The sequence below is a fragment of the Lontra canadensis genome, unplaced genomic scaffold (genome assembly GCF_010015895.1).
Source record: "Lontra canadensis isolate GAN:19392208 unplaced genomic scaffold, GSC_riverotter_1.0 scaffold5, whole genome shotgun sequence".
Lineage (NCBI taxonomy): Eukaryota > Metazoa > Chordata > Mammalia > Carnivora > Mustelidae > Lontra > Lontra canadensis.
In genome coordinates this window covers 6,795,364-6,805,111 of record NW_022630999.1, presented here as the reverse complement: position 1 = coordinate 6,805,111, position 9,748 = coordinate 6,795,364, and the positions used below count along the sequence as shown (strand labels likewise).

Here is a 9,748-nt window from a genome sequence, read left to right as displayed (position 1 = left end):
TTGCTGCCTGTGTTCTCCTCAAGGATTTTGATGGATTCCTTTCTCACATTGAGGTCCTTCATCCATTTTGAGTATATTGTCGTGTGTGGTGTAAGGAAATGGTCCAATTTCATTTTTCTGCATGTGGCTGTCCAATTTTCCCAACACCATTTATTGAAGAGGCTGTCTTTTTTCCGTTGGACATTCTTTCCTGCTTTGTCAAAAATTAGTTGACCATAGAGTTGAGGGTAAAGCCTGATGTTTTTAATAAATTACCAAGTACTTCCTCATCTTCATTGTTAGCTCCATTTTTAATATGCCAATAGTTGTCCTTGGAAGGCAGGTCCCTGCAGGACCCGACTCAGAACCACCTGGAGTGACTACACATTTCTGGGCTCCAGCATCTATGAGAGGACAGCTGGGAGGAAAGCCCTGGAATCAGCCCTTTAACAAGCTTCTTCAGATAATCTCGGTGTATACTAAAGTTGGAGAAGTCATGGCCTTAACAGGCAGAACTTTTTACAAATTACAGAATATAAAAAATCAATTTTAATTTTATTTTTAAGGCTGTAGTCTCCCTCTCCACACCTCAGTGAGCTCCCTGTGCCAGCTGGCCCTCTTTCCCTAGAGACTCAGCTTGGTGTGACAATGAGGAGTCCAGAATGTGAAGCCAAATGTCATGTGTTTGAATCTCGTGTCTGATGCTTACCAACTGCGATCTTGGGCAACATTTCTGTGACTCAGTGTCCCTGTCTGTGTAATGGGAATATGAATAATACCTAATTCAGATAGGAAGAATATTTGGGCTAATTTTTGTAAATCACTTAAAATTGTGCCGGGCATAGTAAATGCTATGTGTTTGTTAAACACAAAGTAAAATAAAATCAGTGAGCAGCTTCCAGTTGCCCTTTCAAAAACCTGTTTTCCTCCTTTGTCATGCCAGCTCCATGAAGATAGATATTCTCTTGGGCATGTCACTGCTTATACCCCAATGCCTTGAACAAATCCCACCGTACACCACAGTCTCCATACACAGTTGATGAATGAAGGAGGTGAATCAGTAAATAAACCTGATTTCACTCCTCTGTCTCCCTCCTTTCTGCAGTCATCTACCAACATCCCAAGAATCCCCACTTCCTCGGTAAGAACACTGACACCTGGGTCAATCTTCACCTTTGCCCCAATTTCTGCCATCACCCTGGGAAAATTTAAGCTCTAGTACCACTCAATCCATTGCTACCACACTAAGAATCCCTTCATTGTAAGGCAAGTAAATTGTAATCACCAAATTCAATGAAGAGTCTTCAGTCCTTTTCTTACTTAATTTCTCTCAAGAATTTCTCTCTGTTGACCTCTCCTTTTCCTTTATTTTTAATGTTACTTATCTTTTCAGGTTCCTTTTTTTCCCCCTATTTTTCTTGATTTTTCCTTTTTTTTTTTTTTTAAGTAGGCTCTATGCCCAATGTGGGGCTCAAACTCAATGACCCTGAAATCAAGATTTGCATGCTCTATGACTGAGCTGGCCAGGCACCTCTTTTCTGGTTCTTATCCTATCAGATTATCCTTTCTTGGTCCCTCTTCTTTCTCTACAACTTTCTTTGTAATCTTTCATTTAATCACTCTCTGTATTAAATCCTATAACGGCACCCCTTGTCATCAGAATGAAATCCCAGTTCCTTACCATGGCATCTAGACACAATCTAAATCAGTTTATTTTTCCAGTTCCTATTTCAATCACTTAAAGAATAGCACACCACTTTCTCTACTCCCTCTCCCAGCAGCAGCCCCAGCAGGCACCAAAAGTGCACTAGGCATCCATGTCAAAGTGGAACTGATTCTTCTCCTACTGGTGTCCTTTTTCTAGGTTTGATTGCCAATTGTCATTGTAGGGGAGAAAGGTAGTATACATGGAGGACTTATTTACAGTGCACAGGAGATACCCAGTGAACTTTTCATTCTGCATGATGTCTCACTGCCATGACACGTGAAAGAAAGATCAGAGACAAACATAACCAAATACATAAAAAACATAAAATAGAACACCTGTTAAAATCTCAAAGGCCCTTGGAGGCCAGGAATTAGCCATGAGAAAGAGGGATAGGGATTAAGCTCATAATGCAAATTGCCCCCTTTCTTATTTACCTGAATCTGATTTTAAGACATTTTGCAGGGTTTTGCATTCGTGCGATGATGATGATACAAAGAGAAAGTTAAAACCTGAGGAAGTACATCTCTTCATATCTTCTGAACGAAAACCTGAAGGAAAAGTTTTAAAGGTGTTTAATTTCTGCATTTGTTAAAAACTCCTTTTAAGATGCAGTCAGGTGTGAGGAAGGGGATAAGAGGTTATGTCCTACTATGGTGGCCATCTATTCAAGAGCTCCAGAAGGATCAAGGGTCAGAAAAAGGAATATTTTATTTTTGTTATTAAACAAAATAATAGATACATGCATATATCTAGGAATGAAGCATCATGTATCTGAAACTTGTTTTTGAATGCCATTTTTGGCTCCTATTAACTTGACCGGAGAGAGGAGAAGATTGGGATGATTTCTACATGAAACAGTGGAAGGAACAGAAATGGAACGCCCCAAAGAGTGATATCTTTGCCCATCCACAGTCAGCTGCTCAGGCATGAAGTAAATCAATAAAAGTAGGCATGTAATGGTCCCCATCCACCTACTGGAAACCCCAAATGCTAGGTTCTGGTTCTACAGTAATTAATTCCCAAAATCCTAGGTCTACTGCCTCAATCTCTCCATTTCAGTATCTTTACCATCTCTGGTTTCCAACATTTCCTTCCCCTGGCTCATAACCACACCATGTAACAATTTCTACTCATTATCAAATGGAGTTTTGCCAAGCGTTTTTTAAGAAGGATAGAAATTAATAAAGTGTGGAAATATATTTTTCTTGTATAATTTTGCTAACTCTACTATAATAACTTCAGTATCTCTTACAGAACAATTGAGGGGGCATATATTATTATAACTCAGCAGTTTTGATTATATTTCAATTAGAACTTTCAGAAAGAACAGAAACTTCTCAAGAGTAAAATTTTTACTCAAAATAGTACTTTGACCAACTTGGAAATTCTTTAAAAGTTCTTGACATTTCTTTTAAGTACTAAGGGAAAAAGTGGGGGAGCAGTGAAACTGAGTTTAGATCAAGCCACTTGCTGGATTAATTTTCCAAAGAAATATTGCCTTTGTTGTTGCTAAAACAAAACAAAACAAAAACAAACAAACAAACAAAAACCTGTGCTTGTACATTCATTTCCAAGCAGGGAAGATATAAAATTTCAAATTCTGGCTAAATCTTAATTGGTAAAAATTAAGCTTAATGAAAAAAAAAATAAGTCAATGGAAACAGAAAAATATTGTAGTTCATCCACAAGGGAAGGTTACATGACCTCTAAATTCATGTAGTAAGTCTCACTCTCGTCCACAATTATAAAAAGGCTTGACTGAAAAGAAAGACCCTGAAGAGGTGATTTGGAATGGAGAAGGAATTATAGGTATCAGCTTAACAAAGTTGGGAGGGGCAGGTTTGATTTGGAATATTAGTAAACCAGAGCCAAAAGGTCTTTGCAAAGAAGGAATGGACACTGAGATACCACCCCTCCCCTCCCACATTGGGACACCTGGTGAGGACTCTCCTCTAATTATGAAGTCGAAAAATTACAAACTCAGTGGTGTGCACTGATTCTAACAAAAATCAGGAAATTCTAACAACACCATAGCAAAAGGAAAAAGCTCAGCTGACCTTGGAGCCAGTAGACTGCCTTACATTCTATATGCCCTTGGATGAGTCTTACCATAGCCCTGAGTCGCCATTTCTCAGTCTGTAAGACAGGAATTGTAGCGTCCACCTCACCAGATAGTAGTGAGGAGCATGGCTAACCTATGTAACTTGCCTATCATAAGAAAGGCTCTGATTTAAAAAAAAAAAAAAAAAGGCTCTGATAAGTTTAAGCTATTGTTACAAGAAATATGTAGTAAGCAAACTTGTGATATCTGGAACAGATTACTTTTAAAGGAATGTGAGTTGTAATGAACAGAGGTAAACAAAATACTTCTTTAAAACATTTTGATTTCTGAAATATAATTCCTCATTAGCTTTTCCTTGAAGAATATTACTTAAGCTGAGAAATGGAAAAGGTTAAGGAGTATTCCAAAAACCCACTCAGCACCCTCTGAGGATAGCCGATAATCATTAATGACTATCTCACATTTCAGGGTCCTCTCCAAAAGAGTAGGCAGGCTTTTTCTTAGAGCCTAAAGATTTTGAGTAGAATATAATGGATTCTTGCCATTCTGGATTCCTTTGCAATTTAATCTCTATTTGTCATATTTTAAAGCTCTAAAAGTTTAAGCTAACTACATTCGTTACCCCCATTAAAATTCCTGCAATGTTTATATTTAATAATTTTTTAATACTTTACCACTTTCTTTGATTTTTTCTGAGTTCACATAAAACAGAACTTTATACTCTCCTCCTAGGGACCCGGACTGCAGATAATGTGTCCCATACTGGTCGATTAATCTTCGGTAGGCACTGTAGTCATACAGAGAGGGAAGGAAGGAGAGCTCCTTCCAGAATGGCTCAGCAAGTTGTAAAAATTCCGGATTGTTATTGATAAACTGGGCCACTTCCACAGAGTTCTGGACAACCAACAACTGATAACTCTATGGGAAGAAGAGAGAGTAAAAAGAGTTTTAGTTTGGAGATAAAAAGGCAGTGGAAGAGCTATCCAATGTCTCCATCAGCTGCCACCTCCAACCCAAACTATATGAATTTCTATTTTAATGCATGATGAGGTATAAGGTCTTCTCTGGGCCTGCTCCCTTGAAGCAATCTATGGAACTTTTGGAATACCAAATAGGAGTAATATCTGAGTGATAACATGGTAATTTCTTGCATATATGACCTTTAAGATTTCAAAACCAAGTTGTTATGTCCTCCTCAACTAGAAAAAAGAATCAGCTTCATTAACTGCCAAACAATCTCACAAATAAGTATATAAAACAGTGTGTCCCTGGGGAGTACACAATGACTTATACGTAAGGTGACCATGTAATTTATATTCCATACTGGGGTCCCTCGCTTCATAATGAGGGGGTTATCTATTTTAATGTAATGAACATACAGTCTTCTATTAGTTGCTGATGTACAATATAGTGACCCAACAATTCCATACATCACCCGGTCCTCATCACAACAAGTGCACTTTATCCCCATCACCTGTTTCGCCCATCTCCCCACTCACCTCCCCTCTGGTAATCATCAGTTTGTTCTCTATAATTAAGAGTCTGCTTTTTGGTTTGTCTCTTTTTTGTTGTTGTTCATTCACTTCCTTAAATTCCCCATATGAATAAAATCATGTGACATTTGTCTTTCTCTGACTGACTTATTTCACTGAACTTTATACTCTCTGAATCTATCCATATTGTTGCAAATGGCAAGATTGCATTCTTCTTTCTGGCTGAGTAATATTCCATTGTATAAATATACCACATCTTCTATATCAATTTGCCTATCAATAGACACTTGGGCTGTTTCCATAATTCAGCTATTGTAAATAATGTTGCAATAAACATAGGGGTGCCTCTCCCTTTTTGGATTAGTGTTTGTATTCTTTGGGTAAGTACCCAGTAGTGGATACAATGAGGTCTTTGAGGACTTCCTAAGCATCTTGTAATGATATCCAGAATGGATCTACCTTATATCAAATCCTCACTTCTGTGAACAATATAGTATAAAGATGATAAATGTTTATCCAGCTCCTACCTCCATAGTCAGCTTCTTAGTCATAAAACAAAACCACTATTCCTTCATACCTCCCTGTGATTTATTAATCAAGTTACTGACTTCAAGAATGAGATGAAATATGCAAATTTGGAAGGACAGTCAGCCTGAAAACTTCTCCAGCACTAAGTGTCTATCAACTATTGCAATCTATCTCAACTGTTCAGGTTGCCCAAGATAAAACTTTTAGTATCTCAAAACAACAAAGTATCTAAAAATAAGGCTTTTAATTTCTCAGATTAAAATTTGGGTATTTCAAAAGTAATAAAGTGTTCCAAAATCTTTTAGTTTTATGTACCTTCTAAGTGTTAGTGTTTAGGAAGCACATATTAACTGGATTTTTTCAAATATATATAAATTTATATAACCATGTATAGTAATTATGAATTAGAAATTAAAGAAAATTTTAACTAGTAGATTTGAAAGTAATGCTTTTTCAAGATTTTCAAATAAGAACAAATACTTTAATAAGAAAATAAAAAGTAGAGAGGTGCCTGGCTGGCTCAGTCAGCAGAGCATTCCACTCACTCTTAATCTCAGGGTCCTGAGTTCAAGCTCCACATTGGGTATGGAGTCTACTTTAAAAAAAAAAAAAAAAAGAAGAAGAAGAAGGAGGAGGAGGAGGAGGAGGAGGAGGAGGAGGAGAGGAGGAGGAGGAGGAAGAAGAAGAAAAAGAAAAAGAAAACAAAACGTATAAGTAAACATATTATCCAAGAGAAGTAACAAAACATGATCGTACCTTTTAAAGAAATATATTACATTGTCTCTTTGAAGAAGATAGTACTACCCTAATTTAAAAAAGAAATCTGATCTGTTTGGTAAACACACTTTTAATTAATGTTAATGTTCGAAATATTTAAACAGTAAAATATAGAAAAGTCAACTAATATTTCATACTGACCTTTTTCTTGTGTTTTTCATTGAAATGTGGTATTGTATGACAAGATGAAGAAGACGAAGATCCAAAAAGGTGCCTTTTGCTACTAGATGATGTATAGTCTGTCAAGGTATTCTTTACATAAGACCAGGTACTGTTGTAAAATTCATAATTAAAATCATTATTTATTTTCACCTGTCAAGAAAATGAAAAAGTTTGCTATGACCAAATTAAGGCCTTGGATATAACCAAAAATCTTCTGCCATGGATCCTTTAACATATATACTTTCTTCAAACAATCTTCAAAAAGACAAATCTCTCCATTGACACAAAATGACTGTGGCTCTCATTACAATCAGGCCCATATGAGTATAAGGAATAGAGTCCATTCCACAATTACTCTTTGCTAAGAGGGGTGTCAATAATGGCAATTCCAAGTGATTCACAGAACACATCTGTGTACAAACATCTCCCACTTTCTTTTAATGTCAATAGTTAACCCAGAAGTCAGCAAATCAACCAAATTATGCTAACAGAGAACTGAAAAGCCTTTGGTTCTTGATTTTTCCTCTAATAGAGGGGAACAGAGATGCAATTTTTTTTTCCTTATGACAGACAGTAGAAGAAAAGTCCATCCCAAAAGAATTTTGAAGCAGACAACAGGAGACTCACATGTGGCTAACAGGGAAGTGAGAGCTCCAAAACAATCATTTATTTATCCCTTATTCTATCCTAGATCAAGTGTCAAAATAAAATGCCTATGGGGGCTGGCAAGTCATATAAATGTTGGAAGATTCCATGGAAGCAGGGGGATGAAGTGAACACCAACACTGTAGGAAAAGGACACCAACACTCAAATTCATCATACAGTTACTATAAGTAACTTTAAGTTCTAGCATTATCAGTTTAGCTGTTTTTAAGAAAAGAGAAAAATCTGAAATCTTGACATAAAAATCTCCAGACTTTTTTAAGTTGTTGGCAATTAATTCACTCAAAACTGTCAAACACCATGAAAATAAAACAAGACATACAAGATGACTCCCTCTCATAATGTCTGCTCTGTACAAATAGTCAAATCAGTAATTGTCCTTCCACAAGCATTTGTGTTCTTAGCATACCCACATCTGTGTTTGAGATCAGAAGATAAATAAGCACAGAAACCATTAAAATGATGGATATGGTACACTTTAAACTAAAACCTAAAAGGAATGGAAATGATAGAATGCCATGTAGCCATTTTAAATGATGTCTATGAAGAAAAATACTGATGTTAAATGAGAAAGTGGGTATACATGTGATAATCCTGTTCATTATAAGCATACAAGCATATTCCCCAGTCAAAAAAAAAGACTAGAAAGAAATTCAGGGGCTCCTGGGTGGCTCAGTCAGTTGAGTGTCTGACTCTTGATCTCAGCCCCGGTCATGGTCTCAGGGTTGTGAGTTCAAGACCTGCACTGAGCTCTGGGGATGGAGCCTACTTTAAAAAAGAAGAATCAGAAAAGAAAAACTAGAAAAAATGAGCAAAATGCCAGAAAATATTGTATTACTTTTATCACCGCCCACGTTCAAAATTATACATGCACGTTAAGAACATGCCAGCAGATAAGAAAAGGTAGATTTATTCATATCTTTTGTTAGAGCATTCTTTACATTACATCATGAAATTGGTTTGTTTAAAAGTCAAAGGCAAAAATTCAATACAAACTGAGATGGAGAATATATGTATTATTATTGACTATGAAGAAGACATTAATAAGAGTGCCATCAGAGATATCTGCAACCACTAGATAGTGTTTCAGTCCTATTTGGTTTTAGAAAGACACAGAATTTGCTTTTTATGTCTCTTAAGGAAGAGAGTTATCTATTTTCTTTTAAATGCAAGGGGAAAAAAGCCTGTTTTCCCTCCTCTTCGAATCTGCAATTCAAATACTTGATTAATGCAAATAAGCTTCTTTAGCTGCTTCAGTTCACCATCTCCTACTCTCATCTACTCTACACAGAGCTGCGGGTCACTTTTTCAAGGTAACATGATCTTCTTCAATGACCCTTAATTAATGCTCTCTCCAACCAACCTAGAAGCCCCCAAACTGATCCTTCCTCTGAAATCACAGATTCAAACATCCTACATTCTGCCACCTCTTACCCTTTTGATTCTCATTCTATTATCCATTATCCAACTTTATAGACACAAGTTCTTCTCCTTGGTTTCCCTTCTCTCTCTCTATCACCACCTTCATATTTTTACTTCCTTCTTTTTCAGATAGACCTCCTGGTTCATGACTTCAACCACTCTCTCGCCGATGACTTAACTCTCATCCCTAGATACACTTTGCCATCATGTTTTCCTGGCAGAATTCCAACCCTGTTTCAGTGCTTGCAGCCAATCTACTTAACACTATGATAGAAAAATCACACAGCTAATCGATCAGTACCACTGTAAGTCCGCTCATGATTTCCAATCTCAGGGGAACCCTTAATACAGTGCAGCATCCCTATATTTCCATTCTCTTTCTTTCCCATTCTCTACAGTATCTATTTCAAAAATTCTACCTACCTCAGTCCCCCAATCTTAGAACCACTTCCCTCACTCTCAGAAAATAACCCTAACCTCTTTCGTTACAAACATTCCCATTATCAGACATGAACTCTCCTAAACGCTGGCGAATAAGTCCACAAGCATATTTACATCTCTTCACTTCCTTTCTTCTGCAGGTGTCCTTCCTCCACCTAAAGCTAATTTCTGTCTCATCTCTATTGCGTTCCTTCCCACCACTTCTAAGGATGTATTAAATTGGTTGCTTATTCCCTCTCCCACAGCTTCAATTTTTCTTTCTCTACTGGCTTAGTCCTATCAAATGTATATGTATTCTAACTCCGCTTAAGTAGACTGTGCTGCAAGGCTTCTGCAGACATACTTTTTGAGTTTACATTCCATATTTGTTATCTATAACTCTATGATTGTGGGTAAATTCTTCAATATTTTTTGTCTCAACTTTCTTCAATTGTAAAATAGAAATGACAGTACCCACATTTTTAGATTATTACAAAGAAAAGAAGGGGACATCTGGGTGGCTCAGTTGGTTA

At 36.8% G+C, this 9,748-nt stretch overlaps 1 protein-coding gene across 1 annotated transcript in view; it reads right to left on the bottom strand.

Annotated features, from left to right (window-relative positions):
• C7 (complement C7) overlaps positions 1–9,748 on the bottom strand; it is a 54,674-nt gene that overhangs the window by 26,880 nt on the left and 18,046 nt on the right. Inside the window, exons 7-9 of the mRNA XM_032851392.1 lie at positions 6,689–6,859; positions 4,424–4,667; positions 2,122–2,235 (exon numbers count right to left, since the gene is read on the bottom strand). Coding sequence (XP_032707283.1) covers positions 2,122–2,235; positions 4,424–4,667; positions 6,689–6,859 — 529 coding nt within the window. The remainder of the gene's footprint in view (positions 1–2,121; positions 2,236–4,423; positions 4,668–6,688; positions 6,860–9,748) is intronic.